At 43.0% G+C, this 21493-nt stretch overlaps 1 protein-coding gene across 1 annotated transcript in view; it reads right to left on the reverse strand.

The window, feature by feature from the left end:
• Positions 1–967: 967 nt before the first annotated feature.
• mri (BTB/POZ domain-containing protein mrityu) overlaps positions 968–21493 on the reverse strand; it is an 81274-nt gene continuing 60748 nt past the window's right edge. The window contains exons 3-11 of the mRNA XM_080281199.1: positions 12444–12602; positions 9236–9368; positions 8283–8434; positions 6590–6807; positions 4919–5116; positions 3821–3970; positions 3258–3355; positions 1277–1522; positions 968–1057 (exon numbers count right to left, since the gene is read on the reverse strand). Of these exons, the coding sequence (XP_080137325.1) occupies positions 986–1057; positions 1277–1522; positions 3258–3355; positions 3821–3970; positions 4919–5116; positions 6590–6807; positions 8283–8434; positions 9236–9368; positions 12444–12602 (1426 nt within the window). The 3' untranslated portion in view covers positions 968–985. The remainder of the gene's footprint in view (positions 1058–1276; positions 1523–3257; positions 3356–3820; positions 3971–4918; positions 5117–6589; positions 6808–8282; positions 8435–9235; positions 9369–12443; positions 12603–21493) is intronic.

The following is a 21493-nucleotide window of genomic DNA, read 5'->3' on the forward strand; positions in this document are numbered from 1 at the left end:
GCAGCCAACACCAACACAAGAAACGACACAACCATGACTTTGCGCATGGTGAGGAAGAATTTTCATCGTGGAAGGGAGGTAACGGAGGTATCAGAGGGGTTGAGGATGAGCTGGAGGGAAAGGTGGAGGGAGGGTTAGAGGAGGAGGGGGAGGAAGGAGGGGTGGATGGAGGAAAGGAGGGGCTGGAGACAGATGTAGAGAGAGGGGTGGAGGAGTGACGAAGGGGTAAGACTGGAGTGCAAGGAGGAGTGGATGGGTGAATGAAAGGAGAGATGGGAGTGATGGGAAGGGTGGACGGGTGAAGAGGGATGGTAGGAAGAGTGGCACAGTGAATGGAAGGGGAGACTGGAGTGGTGGGAGAGGTGGCAGGGTTTGTAAAGGATGAAACCAGACTGGAAGGGTGAATGAGAGGTGAAGCAGAATAGGTGGGAGGAGTTGTAGGGCAAACAAGAGAAGAGATTGGTGAGACAGGGAAGGTTGAAGGGTGAACAGAGATGGTATGAAGAGTAGTGTTGTGAACAGAAGGGGCAGGAAGGGTGGAAGGGTAAACAATGGTGGTAAGAACAGTGGAGGAGTGAACAGGAGGGATAGGAAGGGTGGAAGAGTGCGATGGGAGAAAAACTGGAGTGGTGGGAGGAGTTGTAGGGTTAAGTAGAAGTGACACAGAAGTGTTAATAGGAGTGGATGGATGAATAGGAGTGGGAGGGTGGGGCAGAGGTAAGAACGGAGATGTGGGATGAATAAGAGGCGAGACCGGAGTGTTTGCAGGAGTGGTAGGGAGAGTCAAAGGTAAAATGGGAGGAGTGGCAGGGTGAGGCAGGGGTGAGAAAGGGGTGGCCAGAAGGGTGAAAGGGTGAGTAAAAGGTGAAAGAGTTGTAGGAAGGGTGGCAAGATGAGGGGGAGGTGACAGAGGAGTGTTTGGAGGCATGTGTTGATGCATGAGTGACAGCACTGCCACAGGTAAGCCATTATGTGCTGCTCTGCTTCATGTGCCGTCATCACCACCTCCACCTCCACCTCCACCAGCAGGCTGTTGCTGTTGCTGTGGTTGCTGCTGCTGTTGAAAAGACAAATTTATGAAGAATGTGATCAGTTGCATGCCACTACATGAATACTGCTATGTCATTAGTTTACATCCCATCTATGGTATCCATCTACTGTACCTATTACATATCATCTACAGTATCTATCTACTGTACCTGTTATCCAGTCCTTCACTGCTCCATCAGCAGTGTAGGACCCAGGGTCCCAGACAGACTGATGGGCAATTACTAACCTCTGTGTGCTGTGGCAGAGGGTGCGCCAAATGAAGTGGCTGGCCCCCTCCAAGTGCTCCCCCCACAGCCCCCTCCTCCGGGTGGGGGTCCGGGCCTCCTCCAACAGCTCCATCAAGTAGGGGTGCTTGGTCTTGAGGGGGCTCATGGGGGTGAGGAGGTGGGGGAGGGTCGAGGGTCACCACTCGGTCCAGCGCTGGGTCAGCCGTGGCCTCAGCCAAGTCAGTAACTGATTTGCTCTTCACACACTGCATGGGGGAGAAAGACATTTGTGGACATCACCATCATCATCACCACCATCAACATGGGTCTGCTTTTCACACATGGGGGAGGCAAATTTAGTATGACCACATCAATTCAAGGATGGACTTTTCATTTACATCTACATTTCTCCAGGCAATTTACTCCAATTAGGTGAGACTTTTCAAACCAAAATAGTAAGTTACAATCTTGATTAATGCCTGCAGTACTATGTATTCTTCACGGATTAAGTCAAACCATCTGCAGATGGTGAAATAAGACAATACATCATCAAACTGAAGCCTTTAAGCAAGCAAGGCATTACCATCATCACCAGAAAGAGGAAAGGTAGTAGGAAACGTTGAGCATCACCATCAGAAAAGTGAAAACACAAAAATAGGCACCATCATCATCATTAGCAAGGAGAAAAGTAAAGTTAAAAAAAAAAGCTGGGGACTGTTATCATCATAAAGATGAAAAGGTAGTAGGAAATGCTGGGCATCATCACAGTAGAAAAAGCCAGACTTCATCAACAACAGGAAAAGGAAAGCAGAAAATCGAGACAAAGTGTTTACTTAAACATGCCACAATTCCACCCATTCATCATTCAACCCTGGGTGATGTCATCACAGTAATTTTTTGTTACATGTTATCCAGAGTGAACTGATGTACTGATGAGGAGAGGTAGATTGCATTGGTTTGGGCATGTGGAGAAGACAGGGGATGATGATTGGGTGTACAAAGTGACACGTGTTAAGCGAAGGGGTGGGGTTGGGAGAGGTAGACTGAAAAAGACCTGGGATGATGTCATTGAGTGTGACCTCAGGGATAGGGGACTGAACAGGGAGGCTGCTAGATATTGAGCAGCATGGAGAGTCGCCATTAGAAGACCAATGCCGATGCATGCAAGCATGTTGGAGCCTTCAAAAACTAAACAAAACAATTTACATTTGCTCTGCAGTAAATTCATTAGTAAATTACAGGAATATTCCCACTCAAAGTTTTCTTGTTTCCTTGCTAAGTATAAAGCTGATTCATTACTGCTCCACTTTACAGCACCAAATGTATGGAAAAAAGTTAATATTATGGAACAAATCACCGATACTGAACAAGAAATGTCACATCACATTGTTCCATTTTTCATTTTCTTTAACTCCACTAGATATGAGGCTATCCGTGGTGTAACCCCACACGTGGCATAATCAATAAACTGAGAAATGAGGTTTAAACTGCATTTCATTTTAACAGCCATGGCACCTTCGGAGTACCTTCACAAAAGCATCACACTAAAAATAAAATGACACACTCCATGAAGGGACTCAGAAGATGCAATGTGATCAGGTCACTATTCTATCTTCCATTTTCTGTCTTAATTATGTCATTTTCAACATTGCTCTATGGAGCTGTGCAATGTTAGTTCTCCTGTTGTTCTTGATTGGGTCACTGAATACAAAGGGTGGCCTGCTCTGCCTCCGTTAGGCCTCAGAAATTTTGCTGCTTTAGCTACCAACTGGCCAAATGTTACTATACTTCAAATTCCTGTCAAAGCAGATGATAAAAGCTAGTGTTCTTAGTATCAATATTACAATGAAAGAATATACTTTTTTTATTGTTATTTATGTTCCATTAAAAATACATTAAATAAGAAAACGAGCTAAAATTAAGTAAAAATGGCAAATCTGGCAGGGTTATGAAGGACGTAACTCTCTATCTGGCAACCAAGCTAAAAACACTGCAGATTACCTGAAAATCCACATGTCGACTCTTAGCCTCCTCTTTCTCCCAGGACATTCTGATAAAGGGTCGTTGCACATAGTTATAGATAACCTCTGCCCGTCCTCCTGAAATACATAAATTTTTACTTTATTACCATTGTCATCATTATCAGCGTTATTGTTGCTGTTCTTGTTATAACATTTGAAAACAAGGAGGAGCATGTACATAGTGCAACACCTACATCCTGAGCCAAACATCTGACTTTGCCATGTGACCTTGGCCTTGAACCTACTGTTCTTCAAAATGAACTATTTCAATGACGTTTAACCCACAACACTTCCACCATGTTCAGTTCAAATCAGATCAAAATAGGTTATGTGCTGACCTTGTTCTGTGACTTTGATCTTGACCTGTTATTCTCCAAACAGTCTGTTCATTCTTGGCAGACTCTCAACCATTCCATCAGGTTTAATAAAATTTCTAACAATTTGAGGTATAAAGCTGATCCACTGACCTAGTTCAGTTACTTTAACCTCTGACTCATTGTTCTCAAAACTGACTGTTCTCAAAACATATATAGCTGTAATTACCTGGCCTCTTCTTAATCTTCTCCTTGTAGGTTGGGTAGCCTTCAATGCCAAGTCTTATTTTCTTGAGGCCCCGTTCTTTCAACACCTGCTTGGCCACATCGCGGTTCTCAATATACTTGAAGAATCTGTACATAGCCGTTGAGCAAATGGCTGTGGGAAAAGAAAATATCTGTATCAGTGGAACACATATGCAAACATGCCCAACACAAGTACACATGCGAGCACACTGACGCACACATACAGTCTATCTCTCTCTCTCTCTCTCTTTCTCACTGTAAGCCTACTTCCCTCTAGTATTAGGTGGCTATGGTATAAAAACTGGAGAAGAAAAATGCAATAACATCACCATCAACAGAGTGATAAAACTAAAAGTGTGAGTTGGGGATGAACGCTTAAGCCTTACGCTGCAAAGTGGGATTCAAACTACAAAGAACACAATCACCTGCGCCAACAACACAACATACACTCCTTGAGAGCTCTGAGGGAATGCCCGGTCTCGGCTGTGGCCTTCCTTAGGGACTTTGGGCTGTTCAGCCAGACTGCCTAGGGAAAAACTACTACTACTACTACTACTACTACTGCAGTTGCTTGATTAATAAGCATCAATACTTTGAGCCTTGCATTTCACTTGGCAATTTATGACTTAAAAATTCAGACTGTTAAGGAATGGTGACGATCGAAGTGTAAGGGAATGTACAAGGAAAAGTGATGAGTGAGGAAATGTGAAAGTCCAAGTTACCACTCACTTTGTATTCCTCACATTAAGACTGTACTCTTCACCATGAACTCTTTCTGTACTCACTGATTGTGCTCTTCTCCCATCCATGGAGGATAATTGGCATCCCACTCCACAGCATCGTCAACCAGTAAAATAATATGTTACCCTCTGTCCTCCAGGATGAATGAGAACAAGTGTAAAGAAGTACCACTGGTTAAGGATACATGTAAGGGAGTAAGAGGAGGGAGGCTGGAGTGTGAGGAAGTTTGAGAAGGGAAGCACATGGTAAAATGAGAAGTAAGTTAGTTGTGGGAGTGTGGGAGGATGACAATATGCAGAGATAAGTGAGAAAAAGCAAGAAAATATGAATAACCACTCACTTTGACTGTACTCCTCTCCCATCTGTGGGGGGTAATCGTCATCCCACTCTACCGTGTCATCATCCAGCAGTATAACAATGTGACACTCCCGGTCTCCCCTCTGGGCTGCCAGAACCATTAGGGGCAGAATGTGGTCTTCCAGGAACACTTCAAATTGTTGACGTGCCCCCTCGTTGCTCAGCTCGTGCAATAATCCACCTGCAACGTGTATTCAATACAAGGTGCTGGAATGGAACACCTTCAAGTAGTGGCACCAATAATTAACTATGTGGCTCCACTTGGTGGCAGATGGGGACACTCACCATCCACTCACTCAATGTAGTGCTGCTCTGGGTGTCTGCCTTTTCCTCTCTTCCTTCCTTCCTTGTCTCTTTCTTTCCTTCATTCTTTCCTCTTCCTTCTGCCTATGGGTGACTACACTCTCTCTTCTGTCTTTCTTTCCTTCATTTTTTCCTCTTCCTTCTGTCTATGGGTGACTCTACATTCAGTGACAAGCCAAATAGTTTCCTGTACACCAGGAAACCATTGACTATGCTGGGTGGTAACCATATAATCAAATTATGGTGCCTGGTGGTTTAGTGGGTAATTATGGCACCCCAAACAGACTGAACTTGTGTAGGTTTATATCCAAGGGGTGGATGGGGTTTATTGCTCACGTAATGCCACTCAGGGATGAGTGAGGCTGATCACTCTCATGTTAAATGTCAGGACAAACTTGCCTAGCCCCGGGCTCCTATGCTCCTCATGGGGCAATGCAGGATGGCTCCACTGCTTTATTATACAAACATCCCTCAACAACTTCCTACCCCCTGAAAGGATGATGGCAGACTGCAAAGAGGCAACTTAACCCAACATTCTATCAAGTTTACGTCCAGATGAGACCCTCGGGTCACAACTACTTCTATTAATACTAAGGACAGTGGTGACTGGTGGTAAAGCAGCGACATGTGACGGTGCAGCACACTGGAGGACTGCTGGGGATCAGGGAATGCCTTATGTCTCATACAATAATGTTATATGTACCCAGCTACATATACCTGAAACTATATATAACTTGCGATTATCTGGCTAATATATTACTTCCTGCTTTATCACTTTCATTATAATTATCGTCCCAACCTCAATTTTTCCACCCAGGGATGGTGTGAAGACAACAAGAAATAACTGACAGAGGGAAAAAATCAAGAGAGTACTGAAGAGAGTAGAGGTTATCATTATGATAAGGTTCACTTAGAACACTCCTGCATCTGAGACCCCACTTGACAGTTACACAATTACTGAAATCTGCACATATGTTTAAAGACTATCTACTGACTAACAAACACCATACAGCCACTTTTAAAGGTTTAGCACACCATCCATTTATAATTTCTTCTCTGTGATACTACTGCACCACCAATTGCCATATGAGGATTGACAAGAACGTACATTCAATGAAGGATGCTGCAGAGGGATGCATTCATGTGGTGGCACTGATATAATCAGTTGGCTCCAATGCCAAGTTATACCTAAGGGCCTCAGCTCCCTCTTTATCCCCTAAAAGGAGGATGGTTGACTGTAGTAAGAACAAAGCTTCATTTTGCGGTCCACCTGGTTCAGGGTCTACTGAACCTGACGCTGCAACTGCAACTACTACTACTACTACCAGTACCACATTCAATGGACACTCACGTAAGTTCTGACACTTGATGGTGTTTGCATCAAAGGGAATAAGTAGGTAGTCACAGGCCTCCCTCAGCTCTTGAACACTGACAGAGGGTGGACATCGCACTGTGCCAGTCTTATAGTAGTCCAACACAGCACGGAACACAGCTGATGAAAACCCCTCTGCCACCTCAAACTCTCCTCTTTCATTGGGGTGTGTGAACTCAAGGCCAGATGAAAACATTCTGAAAATAAATGTTACATATTTCTATATCTGCTGAATATTTTTTACACAACTGTCACAAGCTTTATATACCTGCTACATGTTACCCACATCATTACACCTCTTCTGTATCTTCCTCCTCACCATCATCATTACCATCATCTCCTATGCCTTGCTGCCTCCTGGAAATACCTCAGGGAAACCCCCAAAGTAATAATGGCCATGAAATACCACCTTCTGGCTATCTTGTCCTCAAACTCTCTCTCTACCTCTACCATCTCTCACCAATGTACTGCCCCACTCTCTTCTCCCATACCTCTTGCACTCCCTCAAACACTCCTTCACCTCTTCCTTCCCTCACACGAATATATTGCTCCACTCTAATCTCCCATTCTTCTTCCACTCTCCAACAGTGCTTTTCTTTTTCCTTCTCCCCATTCACTTCTTCCTATGATATAAAGATGCTTTATCCTTCTCAGCTCATGGATACCTTTTTCATTTTACTCTTGCCATCTTCTGAGGATCATATTCAGACTGGGATCAACTTTTCAAATTGCAGGGGTGAGACTTGGTCTTACTAAACTCTTTCACTTCAATTGTCTGCTGGAAACAAAATTAAACTAAAAAGAATGTCATCCAGACTCATGAGGTTAACCCAATTCAACACACAAAACAATTTTCAAAGCCGTGCTATGAATGTCTTATCTAAGGTTATGCATGGTAGCCAGTGTTAAGCATAAACAATGGACAGCAAAGAAATGAAGTAAAATGTATATATTTTCCATCTCCTACCTGCCATTACAAACTGAAAATACCATACAATCCTGATCCCAGTGTTTTCATAAACATCATCAGCATCCAGACACCTTTTACCATCTAAGGACAGGGTGAGGTAGGGTCCATAGAGCAAGAAAAAACCTAATAACAGGATCTAAACAAAAGTCTGCCCAGTTACATGGACCACATTCTCATTTACTCACCAGTCAAGTCCCCAGGATCCTGACTTTACCTCACAGGCATTAACATCCACACTTACATGCTTCTCACCATTTCTCGGCTGCAGTTCATCCAATGACTATAACTTCAATGATAGAAAAGCTGGAGTGCCAAACCCTTGTCAAAATTCTTCAAACCAGCTTGATCTACTGCCAGTTCCCTAGCCTCACTGTTTTCTGTACCTTGTATTCTGATACATTTACTATGCCTGCCACACCTCCTTCCACTTTCAAACTCACTCATATATAAACTTTTTACCATCCTATTCACATTCATTCTCTCCATATAACCATACCACCATTTAAACATCCACAGACTTCCTTGTTCCACATCTTTCACAAATCATATTATTCCTTATCCATATCATCATACCTTTTCTTTGACATCCATAGACCTCCTCTTTCCACATCTTTCATGAATCATGTTGTTCCCCATCCTATCCATTCTTCGTACTTTGCCACGAAAAAAACATATAAACTCAGGGTAAAAATCAAGACTCACCTTCCCAGCATAGTGTTTGGGTGGGCGGTAAATATGGCTGGGTCAAGGATGAAGCGGGTTCCTTCCACCACCAGGGTGATTCGGTCGTCACTGGAGGGAACCGTACCACCACCACCATCCTTAGCAGGGGGGCATGTGTGTGATAATGTAACCTGTCATAATAGCATCATCATTACCATCCCAGTCATTATCAGCAAGCCACACCATCATCATCCTTGGCAGCAGGACACAGGTGTGATGATGTAACTGTCATAATACATCCTCCTCCTCCTCCTCATCATCATCATCATCATCATCATCACCATCATCATCATCAATATCAGAGACAGACAACCCAGCAGCATGGTACAGTAATACAATACTGTAATCCTTAATCCATAAGCTATGATGCATCTCAATTGAAGACCTGCCTTTTACTGCAACATACAGTATTTCAATAAACAAAAAAACTGAATTACTTAGATATATTTTTTACTGATGTTTGTTGCTGCTCATGTACAGTAGATACAATGTAAAATTGTACTTACCCATATTTCAGCATGTCCTTATTCATACCCATAACACGGGTGGGAGAAGTGTGGGGATGCATGAGATGAGGAGTGTGGGGATGCACTGGGTCAGGAGTCTTCATGGAAGAACAAGTAAGCGAGACACACACACACACACACACACACACACACACACACACACACACACACACACACACACACACACACACAAACACACACACACAGAAAAAGAAGAAGAAAGAGCAAAAGAAAAAAAGAAAAAGATGGACACTGTGAGTTACCTCAGGTAGTGGTCTGTATGGGTATGATGAAGGATGGGATGATACATAGAATCTGAGGAATATTTGTGGGAGGACTAGAAGGAGGATGAACAGGGAAGAGAGTGAAAGACAGAAAGGGACTGAGAGAGAAAATGAGAAAGAGAGATAAAGTACATTACTGTACCTGAGACAGTGGTCGGGGTGAGCTGTATGGAAGTGGCGATGGATGGGGTGATGCGTGGGGTGAGGAGTCTTCGTGGGAGGATGAGTGGCCCAGGGAGCCACGATGCACAACACCTCGGTTTCTCACATTGCTGCTGAAGAGAGGTGACAACAGGAAAGGTCAGATACATTTTTATTATTATTATTGCCTTTGCCACCATTATTGTCACTGTCATTATCAGTGCCATTATCACTATCACAATCAACTATGTAACTCAGTACTGTAATCATCATCATTATCATCATCATCAGTCACAATTTTAACATTATTATGGCTATCTTTTTCATTAAGTATTACCATTATCTCTGTCATGAAAACTGTCATATTCATCATCATCGGTACCTTCATCACCACCTTTACTGTATCACCATCATCATCCAATTACTATTTTTTCAATGGGTAAGATATAGCAACAAGTAATGAAAAAATATGAGAAAGATAAGGTATCACTAGAATACAGTATCTAGTGTATCATCATCATCATCATCATTCGGACCTCCTTTCCCACATTAGGGCAGGGTGAGGAGTAACAATGTCCAGACAACCCAAATCTGCCCAATCCAATGGACCACGTTACCATTCTCTCAACATTCAAGCCCTTGGAATCCTGGCGCTATCTGATATGCCAGAAACATTCACCACGTTCTGTAGCTTCACATAAATGTATCCGACAGTCAATCTGGATGCTGTCACATTAAAAAAGTGTGCCAAATCCCTGATCATGCACTTCTCCTCACAATATTCATCCAGCCAGTTCGATCTCTTGTCAGTTCCCTAGCATCACAGACTTCCAAACCTCTCTTCTTCACACACTCATCCACCATATCCCTCCACCTTCTCCTCGGCCTACTTTGCCTCCTCTCCTTCAAATTCACTCAGACATACCTTTTTCATCACCCTATTGTTATCCTTCTCTCCACATGACCATACCATCTCAGTACACTCTCTTCAATTCTGGTGTCTACAGACTTCCTCACTCCACATCTTTTATGAATCATTATTTCGTATCCTATCCAATCTCTGTACTCCACATACATTCCTCAGCAGTCCCATCTCCCCTGTTCTCATTCTTGACTTTTCATTTTCATACCACACCATAGTCTCACATCCATATGTTAAAGTTGGCACTAACACTCCTTCATGTAAGCCTCGTGCAGCTGCAACACTCATGCCTCTGTTTCTTACCAAGGCCTTCACTGCACCAGCTACTTTCCTTCCTTGTATCACTCTACTTTCCACTTCTTTTGCACATTTTCCTCTCTATTCTATCACTGTATCCAGGTATTTGAACTCTCTCACCAATTCCAGTCTCTCTCCATTCACTGTAACATCACACTGGGAGTCACCTTCTCTCTCCATAACCATCACTTTACTCTTTTCTACATTTACTCTCAAGGCACAACACTCACAGACATCAGCAAAACTCTGCACTTGTTTACCAAGTTCTTGTCCGGTATTTGGAAGTAGTACTGCATCATCAGCTTACAACAGATCTGAAATGTTCCATCCATCACCATTCATTACCAATGCCATCCCCTCTCCATTACTCGTGTTTTTACTTCTCTCAGCACCCCATCCACATATATAATGAACAACCATGGGGACATCACAGAACCTTGTCGCACACCCACACTGATCGTGAACCATTCACTTATATGCCCATTAACCCTTACACATGTTTCAGTACCATCATCAAAACTCTTGATGGTACCTAGCAGCTTACCATCTACACTGTACATGCACATACCCTTCCACAATCCTTCTCTGTCTACTTTGTTGTATGTTTTTTCCAGATCCATGAATGCCATAAACACCCTCTAGTCCTTCTCACAAGCCTTCTCTATTATCTGTCACACTGTAAATATTTGACCCACACATCCTCTGCCACTCCTAAAGCCACCCTGTTTATCACTCACTAGGACTTCTGATATTTCTCTTACTTTCTCTACACTAATGCTTCCATATACCTTCCCTACCACACTCGATAAACTTATGCCATGATAATTCCTGCACTCACTTTGCTCACCTTTATATTTGTACAGGGGTATGATCACAGCCTTTTTCCACTCTGCTGGCATGGTTTCACTCATCCATGTCTTCTTACCTATCTCCAACAAGCACTTCATTCCACTTGCTCCACTACACTTAATCATCTACGCATACACCTCATCAACCCCAGCTGCCTTCCCATTTTTCAGCTGCTTCACAGCACTCTTCACCTGAGCAAGGGTCACATTTTCTAGCACTGCATTCCTTCTCTGCACACCCCCAAAATCAATGATGTTTACAGAGACTCTGCTCTCTCTATAACCATTCATCAGGCTTTCAAAGTATTCTTCTCATCTGGTGCTTACTTCTAGTGTAATCCAGTGTAATTCTACCCAAATTCATCCAAACACTGAACATTCACCAGAAGCTAATCCAGGCATACTGATGCCTGGTGGTCTTGTGGATTATGGCACTCAGTTTTTGAGACCTATAAGGGTTTCCACATAAGGAATGGTTGGGATTTATGCCTAACATAATGCCACTCAGGGATGAGTCAAGCTGGTCACATTCCCCTTAAATGTCACCAATAAGTAGCCTAGCCCTGGGGGCCCTATGCTCAAAACGAAGTAAAAAATATATATATAATAAATAAAAAATAACTAGCTGGGCAGACAGATAGCTGTTCATAATCTAAAGTAATGAGTGTTTGGCCCACCCTTACTTTCAGGCAACTAAGTAACATGTCATAATTAATGAACATTTGCATTATGTAACAGTCCATCAACTACCTCCCTATCGTCCCAAAAGGAAGGTAATGGACTGATGAAGAAGGACACCTTGATCTTGCACTTCAGTTATTTCACAATCAGATGACCCTAGGGCCATGGTAACAGGTATTTCTAAGAAAAAACCTGCTGCACCACAGACATATCCTCTGCCAGGCATAACATATCCTGGGGGTTAAAAGAACAGATGTAAAGCATTTCATCATATCAGTCTCTCCATGCTGCTCAATTAGCTGAGTGGTTAGTGTTGATGGATATGAAGCTACCAGCTTTGTAGCATCAGGTTTGGAATCCCAGTGCAGGCAGCTGGCTGAAGCAGTCATATAGATAGACAGACAGACTGACAGAAAGACGGACAGATACAGACAGGCAGACAGATGGACAGCAATGCATACCCTGGTCTATGTTGGTGTGCAATCTTGGGTATGGCTGACTCATGGTGGTGTCTGGGTGGCGGTGGTCCCTGTGCAGTGTGTGGGTGTTGGTGGCCGCCCATCCCTCCACCGTCCCCACGCTGCACCAGGCATGACTTGGGCTTTGGAGATGAGCTGTACCTGAAAACAACAAACACATTACACTCGATTCACTCTACCTTGGCCTAAAATTACCATTTCTCCATTTAGAATATAAGCTGTACCTGAAAAAAAAAAAAAAAGATTATTTATTAAACTAACCTGGTCTAAAATTGCCATTCCTCCATCCTGAATGCTGTGCATAACATTATATGAACAAAATATACAGTACTCCTTTGACTCTAACTGAACGTAAAATTACCATCTCTTCATATTGACCACAAGCCATACCTGGGAAAAAAAAAAAAACTAATTTTACTTTAACTTGGCCTAAAATTGCCATCTCTCCATCTTCAATGCTCTGGCAATGTGTTGTACCTGCAAATTCAAACAACGTTACTGTCTTGTTTTTTACTCTAACCTGCATATTACCAAATATCAGATTAATTTTACTCTAACTTAGGCTAAAATTACCAAACACCAACCACATCAAAGTCTCTCTATTCTAACATGACCTAAAATTATCATCTCTGCATCTTGAATTCAGAGCTGTAACATTAGGGATTAACACCAGAATATGAAGCTAGTCATGAAGAAGTGCTATGGAAAGGATGTAGAGCTGTAGCAACGTCTCATGCTGCCACGAAATAAGGTGGAAAAAGATGAAGCTACTATATGGTCCAGTCTAAGGTGAATGAAGTATACTGGTGCCCATGCCATTCCGAAAAAAGCGAAATTCCAATAAAAGCGACATCTGGACTTCCTCCTGCTAAACCGTACTTTTTCTGATATATAAGACATTAGTCCGGATCGCACCAATGGTTTTTAAACTGTTCACTACCATTCCAGCTTTAGTTATTTAATCTTCTATCTATCTCTATCTATTGCCAGACGCCTCAATCCCGTTTGGGGTGGCCACAAACAAATCGCCTCCAAGTCGCCCTGTCCTCTGCCACTTCACTGTCCTGCTCCCAACTCACACCCCCCTCACTCAGATACCTCTCCACCCCATCCCTCCATCTCATCCTCGGCCTCCCCCTCCCTCTTTCCCCCTCCACCTCACTCACATACACTCTCTTCGTCAGTCTTTCACCCCCCATCCTCTCCACATGGCCAAACCACCTCAGTGTGTTCCTCATAACGCTTCCTATCACATCCACATCCACACCACAACGCTCCTTTATATCCTCATTCGTCAGCCTGTCTCTCCATGTGACTCCACAGGCTCCTCTTAAATAACTCATTTCCACTGCTCTCACATTTGACTTGTGTCCTTCCAACAACGTCCAAGCTTCACTTCCGTACGTTAGAGTTGGTATCACAATACTGTCATGTAGTAACTTTTTCACTTCCATGCTCACTTCCCTGTTTCTTATCACTGCTTTCAAGGAACCAGCAACCTTTCTTCCCTGCTGTACCCTTTCAAGCACTTCACCCTCCAAACCTCCATCATTACTCATCACACTACCCAAGTACTTATACGAACTCACATTTTCCAATTCCTCACCATCCAACCTCGCTGTACATTCACTGACTTCACTTCTCTCAAAGACCATCACTTTACTCTTCCCTACATTCACCTTTAGATTCCGTTTCTTACACACTCTCCCAAACTCATCCACCAAGCCTTGCAGCTCCCCTTCGTCTTCACTCAACAACACAGTATCATCTGCAAACAACAGTACTGAGAGTTTCCAAACACTATCCTCTCTCACCAGGGCCACTCCAACATCCTACCCTACCTTGTACCTCTTTTATTACCCCATCCATGTACAGACTGAACAACCATGGAGACATGACACATCCCTGTTTCAACCCAACCTTCAAAGAGAAAAATTCACTTAGTTCACCATCCACACGCACTGCAGCCTTCGCACCATCATACATACTCTTCACAGCATTCAACAACTTCCCATCTACTCCATATATTCTTAACACTTTCCACAATCCTTGTCTATCTACCCTGTCATATGCTTTCTCCAAATCCATGAAAGCCGCATACAACTTCTTTCCCTTCTCTAGAAACTTTTCCACTAAAGATCTAAGAATGAATATCTGATCTACACAACCTCTTCCCTTCCTAAAGCCTCCCTGTTCTTCTCCAACTAATTTCTCTGTTCTTTCTCTAACTCTGTCAATAAGTATCCTACCATACACTTTTCCTATTATACTAAGAAGACAAATGCCCCTATGATTACCATACACTTCTTTTTCCCCTTTTCCCTTGTACAAGGGAATAATTATACCTGACTTCCAATCCTCCGGGACTCTACCTTCCTCCCAGGCCAATCTGCACATCTTCCACATCCATTCTACTACTATCTCTCCCCCATGCTTCAACATTTCACCACACACTCCATCAATTCCTGGGGCTTTCCCCGATTTAACTTTCTTCATTGCTTCCACAACTTCTATTCTACTGATTTCTTCCTGTCTTCTCACCTCCCTCCTTCTCCCAGCCATTCCCCAGCCACTTATACTCGCATTACTTCCATCCTCTATGTTCAACAATTCCTTAAAGTGTTCTCTCCATCTGCTCACTTTTTCTCCCTTCTCCACTAGTAATCTACCATTTTTATCTTTCACTCCCCTGCTAACTTCACTTCCACCCTGTCTTACTCTTTTCACCTCTTTCCAGAACATTTTCTTACAGTCCCTCCAACTAATTCCTCTGTTCCTTCTCTAACTCTGTCAATAAGTATCCTACCATACACTTTTCCTATTATACTAAGAAGACAAATGCCCCTATGATTACCACACACTTCTTTTTCCCCTTTTCCATTGTACAAGGGAATAATTATACATGACTTCCAATCCTACAGGACTCTTACCTTCCTCCCAGGCCAATCTACGTCCGAAAAAAATCAAACAGTAAACTGTACCCCAAAATGACAATGTTCACCCTACCTATGACTAAAATACATTAATCTTAGTCTAAAAATAGTTTATTAATCAACCTAAACACAAAATCTGTCTAAAATATCATCAAAATTGGTAAAAAACAATTAAAAACCATTGTTAAACTGGGGTTTGGCCATCATATAGGCAGGGTATGGTGGTATTTGTACCCCCATAGCTAAGCCTGGGTATCACATCTAGGGGTACCGTATATCAAGATATACCTCTCTCCTTGTTGGAGAGAAATTAGGAGTGAAGAAAAAGAGAGTAAAAAGAGGTGACAATCAGTGATGAATAAATGGAGAGAAGTGGAGGAAAAAAAAAAAAAAAAAGAGAGAGAGAGAGAGAGAGAGAGAGAGAGAGAGAGAGGGGTGAATATAATACAGGAGAGGAGTGAGACAAAAAGATAACAACATGGATAAGAAATGCAAGCATCAACATATTAGGGTGGAAGAAAAGAGATGCATGGAATGATGAAAGAAGAGCATTATTCATGTGTGTGTGTGTGTGTCTGTGTGTGTGTGTGTGTGTGTGTGTGTGTGTGTGTGTGTGTGTGTGTGTGTGTGTGTGTGTGTGTGTGTGTGTGTGTGTGTGTGTGTGTGTGTGTGTGTGTGTGTGTGTGTGTGTGTGTGTGTGTGTGTGTGTGTGTGTGTGTGTGTGTGTGTGTGTGTGTGTGTGTGTGTGTGTGTGTGTGTGTGTGTGTGTGTGTGTGTGTGTGTGTGTGTGTGTGTGTGTGTGTGTGTGTGTGTGTGTGTGTGTGTGTGTGTGTGTGTGTGTGTGTGTGTGTGTGTGTGTGTGTGTGTGTGTGTGTGTGTGTGTGTGTGTGTGTGTGTGTGTGTGTGTGTGTGTGTGTGTGTGTGTGTGTGTGTGTGTGTGTGTGTGTGTGTGTGTGTGTGTCTGTGTGTGTGTGTGTGTGTGTGTGTGTGTGTACAGAATGGCCAGACATGATGTCTCAAGAAGAAGCAATGCTAAGGCACAGTAAACCCATCATCCCCAGCAGACATTTTAGTGCTGACATAAACATAACAGGATATCTAGTAAAATATGTCAAATATCAAATTTGGAGTAAATCAGGTGAAAATTGACGATTTTATGCCCATTTGAAATTTTAGGCCCATCCCACCTGACACTGACTCCCCTGCCACTAACTGGGGGATGACCCCCCCTGATGTAATGAGGCATGTTATAGGATGCAGATTTGAAAGATACACCTACAGGTTTCGGTTTCATGTCGATATGCCGAGTTTGAAAAGAGTTATGGCGAAAAAACGATTTTTTTCCGTCCCCCCTTTTCCACATTTTTTGGACCTACAGCCTGGGTCTTGGCAAAATTTGGCCCAAAATTTTATCAGGTGATCACAAGGTCATTGCCCATCATTCCTGTAATTTTAGTAAAAATCGCACCATTAGCTTTTGTGTAAAGCTGTTAACAGACAGACACAGACAGACAGACTGAAAAACCGAATGAAAACAATACCAGTCCCCTAGCCCCTCCGGGGTGGAGACGCACAAAAATGCTACATAACCACCCCACACATGACATATTCACACACACACACACACACACACACACACACACACACACACACACACACACACACAAGAACTTCATACATGCCTGAAAACATACACATGTAAGCACACAAAAACGATGATATACAAACACTCATTTACATCCTCTTTCACTCTCTCATTCACCTTTTCTCTCTGCTTGATATCCCTTCTTTCTCCTTGCATCTCTCTCTCTCTCTCTCTCTCTCTCCTGGATATCCTTTCTTCCACCCGCATTGGCTTATTATCTAGTTACCTATCAATTTGTTTTCCTTTTTTCTCTCTCTACGCATGTTTATCCCTCCATTATAAATCTGTTCTTCATTGCACATTATCTATCACATCTATCTCTATATATGTATCTATCTATCTACAAACTACTCTCAGCATGTACTCTATCCTCTGCATGGAGATGTCTGGTCTGCAGGACAAGGCAACTACAGCGTGCAGTCCACCAGTTTAACATTCACATCAGCCTCAGCTTGCAAGAATAACATTAATCAATCAACCAATCCATCAGCCAATATATCTACCTGTCCATCCGTCTATGTATCCATCAACCAATACATCTGTCTATCTCGTCTTTATTCCTTTTGATTATCATTTCTTTCTCACATTCCACTCGCCCTTTACCATTTCTTGCCCCCCCCCCTCTCTCTCTCTCAGTATCGGAACCAACATTTTAAGCAATCATCGAGTATTGAAGTTAGATTCAAATCAAAGTGTGACCATCTGCCCCCCCCCTCCTCCTACTTCTCTCCCCCTCCTCCTCCCTCCCTCCCTCTCTTTCCGTTCCACTTCCCCTTCCTCTCCTTCCCTTCTTCCCATCCGTCTCTCTCTTCTTTCGAATCCGCACCCTTCTTCCCCCTCCTTATCTCCCTCCTCCCTCCTCCATCCTGTATCCCCCCTTTCCTCCACATTTCCTCCCCACCCTCTCCCTTCCTCTTCACCTTTCACTTCTGTTTAGAAATCGGTTCAACCCCTTCAGTACGAGAGCACAGCCTTCACATGGTAGCACCGATACGATAGGGGGGGATCTGACTTATAAGTTATGGGAGTAAGGAGTAAAAAAATAAAATATGGAAGGTATAAGTCATTATTTCAGGGAGGAAGGAAAATAATGAAAAAATAGTAATTAAAACGTGGAGGTTGGGTGGCGGCAAGACCATAAAAGTCATGATGGCGCCAGAAAGACCAGACTATAAAAAATGGGAAGGTGAATGGCAGTCTTATCGAAGCCATAACCCAACCATGGAAGAGATGGGGAGCAGGTGGTGGTGGTGGTGGTGGTGGTGGTGGTGGTGGTGGTGGTGTGTACAGGATAGTGGGGGCGGGTGAGGGTTCGTTTCGTCAATCTTTGGTCACCTAATGGCGGCTTTCCACGCTGCTCGATTTCTAACAGACTCTATTCAAACCCTTAACACTGAGGGCAGAGTGTATGACTTCGTCCCATGTATTTCTCGGTCTGCCTCTCACAACTCCACCCTCGACACTCTCACCACTCACCCTCCGCACGCAATTGTCATCTTGCATTATGTAAGGATGTGGTACCGGTATCTGTCTGACACGTTAATATTATTTTCTTTGTGAGAGATTAACGAGGAGAGTGTATGTGAGTGAGGTGGAGGGGGGGGAGAGGGAGGGGGAGACTGGGGATGAAATGGAGGGATGGAGTGGAGAAGTACATGAGAGAGGGGGGTATAAGGTGAGATTAGGACAGCGAAATGGCAGGGGACAGAGCGACATGGAGAAGATTCGTTTGTGGCCAACCCTTAACAGATTACGGCGTCTGGCAGTAGACAGATGGACAGAATAAGGAACAAGATGAAGAAATGAGAAGGAGGAGGAGGAGGAGGAGGAGGAGGAAAGGAGAGAAACGAAAAGAAAGAAGATGGCTACAGACAGACTGCTAGATTTATGCAACATATTTCGATACTCAAATATCGATAGCATGTAGAACAAACAAGTATAACATGGTAAATAAATCGCAAAGGAAAAGGTATTACGAAGCTTCAAATGCCCAGAAGAATAGATAGTGATGTTCAAATTGAAAAGAACTTTTAAAACCATCTCCATAGCGTAAAATTTCCTGTTCAAGATATAAACTGTAAACAACTGAAAAATACATACTTAGTAAACAGAGATATGCTAAAACAAATCGCTAACGAAAAGGCTTTACGGAAATTTCAAAGCCAAGGAGAACAGAGCCGTAGACATTAAAAATCCAACCCGAACTAATTCAAAACTTCCTATTTGGTAAACACGAGTACTAGAGTGCAACAGGCTAAGATAAATCGCCAAGAAGAGATTTAAGGAAATTTACAAGCAGGTAGAGAACCGATAATTTTTTTCCCCTTACGGCCGAAGGATGAGCAAAACACTTAATTTTTTTATTACTTTCTTATGAAACACATTTAACTGTTGGATGTGTTAGCCTGCATCCCATATTACAGACTGCAGCCAGCACAGATTTAAAAAAAAAATGGTCAGTCATATTCTGTGGAAAAGACGGTGAATGAGAGACTGACTGGGAGTGTATGCTAGTGAAGTGGAGAGGGAGGGGGAGAGGAGAGGGGAGGGGGGAGAGGAGAGTGGAGAGGGAGGGGGGGATAACGAGGATGAGGTGGAAAGATGGGGTAGAAACTGTCATACTCTACATAAATCGCTAAAGAAGGGATGCTCCGTACTTCAGTAACCCAACATTCTCTATTCATGAAAAAAGACCAACTTCTTTAATTAGCCAAACTTTCGAAATAAAAGACTTCTCAGGGAATAATATAGTTCACTTTCACGTGGCTGAGATTTCTGCCATTTTACATCCCATCCACAGCACTTCTTCGTGACTAGTACCGTAGTTCTAGTGTCAGTCTTATTACAGCTCAGTATTCAATTTGCCGGATAGTTTCATTTGCAGCTTCTATAATGTAGCTAATGAGACAATAATACGACCTCGCATCCATTTAACAGCACTTCTTCGTGACAAGCGCCGTACTCTTGTGGGAGATGTTAATTTTAGGTCCTGTATATAGCTTAACGGGATCGAGTGCATTTAACTGGACTGAGATGGTTCACGTAGGAGGTCAATGGGGTTAATGGTCCTTGTGTGAAATTAATGGGATGAGTGCAAGAGTGGTGGCCAGCTACTGATAAAGGTGGTTATTACTGTGGTTTACATTGGATGTGACTTATTATTACTACCGTTACTGCTCCTGTTACTGCTACTGCTACTACTGTGATAATGATAATAATAACAATATTAAATACACACAATCATTCTCTTACCAAAACACACACACACACACACACACACACACACACAAACCTATCCAGTACTCTTTCTCCCCCCCCCTTCTCTCTCTCTCTCTCTCTCCATATTTTCCTCACTGCCCTGTTCCATATTTCCCTCCTTCCCTCCAGTCTGTCTCCACTGTTGCAGAAGTTAGGCTTTCTTTGATAGGACCATAAAAGTGTGGATTCCCCCCCCCCTCTCTCTCTCTCTCTCCAATCATTATATTCATCAGCATCTATGTGAAAAAGAAAATGACAAAGAACTGATAAGAAATGGGAGAAAAGACGAGAGAGAGAGAGAGAGAGAGAGAGAGAGAGAGAGAGAGCGAGTGCTGAATCTACATATAAATCTATTATTGTACTGACTGTTCTGCAATTCCGTCGTTGTTTCCTTCTACATGTACTCCAGTCTGTCTGTCTGTCTGTCTATCTATCTGTTTTCCCTTTCCATTCATCCATCTGTTACTTATATGAATTTATCTATCGACCTACCTGTCTATCAATTTTCTTTCCACTCTTAACTATACATTTTCTGTTTCCAGCCATCCATCCGTTACCTGTATTATCTATCTATCTATCTACCCCCCTCACCCTGCAATATCTAAACTACCATATTCTGGCCATAACACGGAAAAAACCCGATGTGCAGCCCTTCTCCAAGTTGATATTAAACCACACACACACACACACACACACACACACACACACACACACACACACACACACTCGCAAAACACACACACACACACACCACACATACACTCGCAAAACACACACACACACCACACATACACACACACACACACACACACACACACACACACACACATACACTCGCAAAACACACACACACACACACACACACACACGCATGCGCGAGCGCGCCCAGTGTAATAACGACTGTAATAACATAAAGAGGGTAATATCGACTGTGATTACATTATATAGAAGTCTCTCTCTCTCTCTCTCTCTCTCTCTCTCTCTCTCTCTCTCTCTCTCTCTCTCTCTCTCTCTCTGGAATAAGGCCCTGCGCCCGCCTGGTAAATTACGGGTTAATCTTAATAGGATAAAATATTGCAATGAATATGAGAAAAAAAAAGTTGAGTTAGACAGATAGAAAGAGAGAGAGGGAGAACTAAGCGATGGAGAAAACAGGGCCAGTTGAACACTTGAAGGCGTGTCTTATCATCAACTGG

This window comes from Coenobita brevimanus, chromosome 88 (genome assembly GCF_032717465.1).
Source record: "Coenobita brevimanus isolate Jiangsu-jjx chromosome 88, ASM3271746v2, whole genome shotgun sequence".
Lineage (NCBI taxonomy): Eukaryota > Metazoa > Arthropoda > Malacostraca > Decapoda > Coenobitidae > Coenobita > Coenobita brevimanus.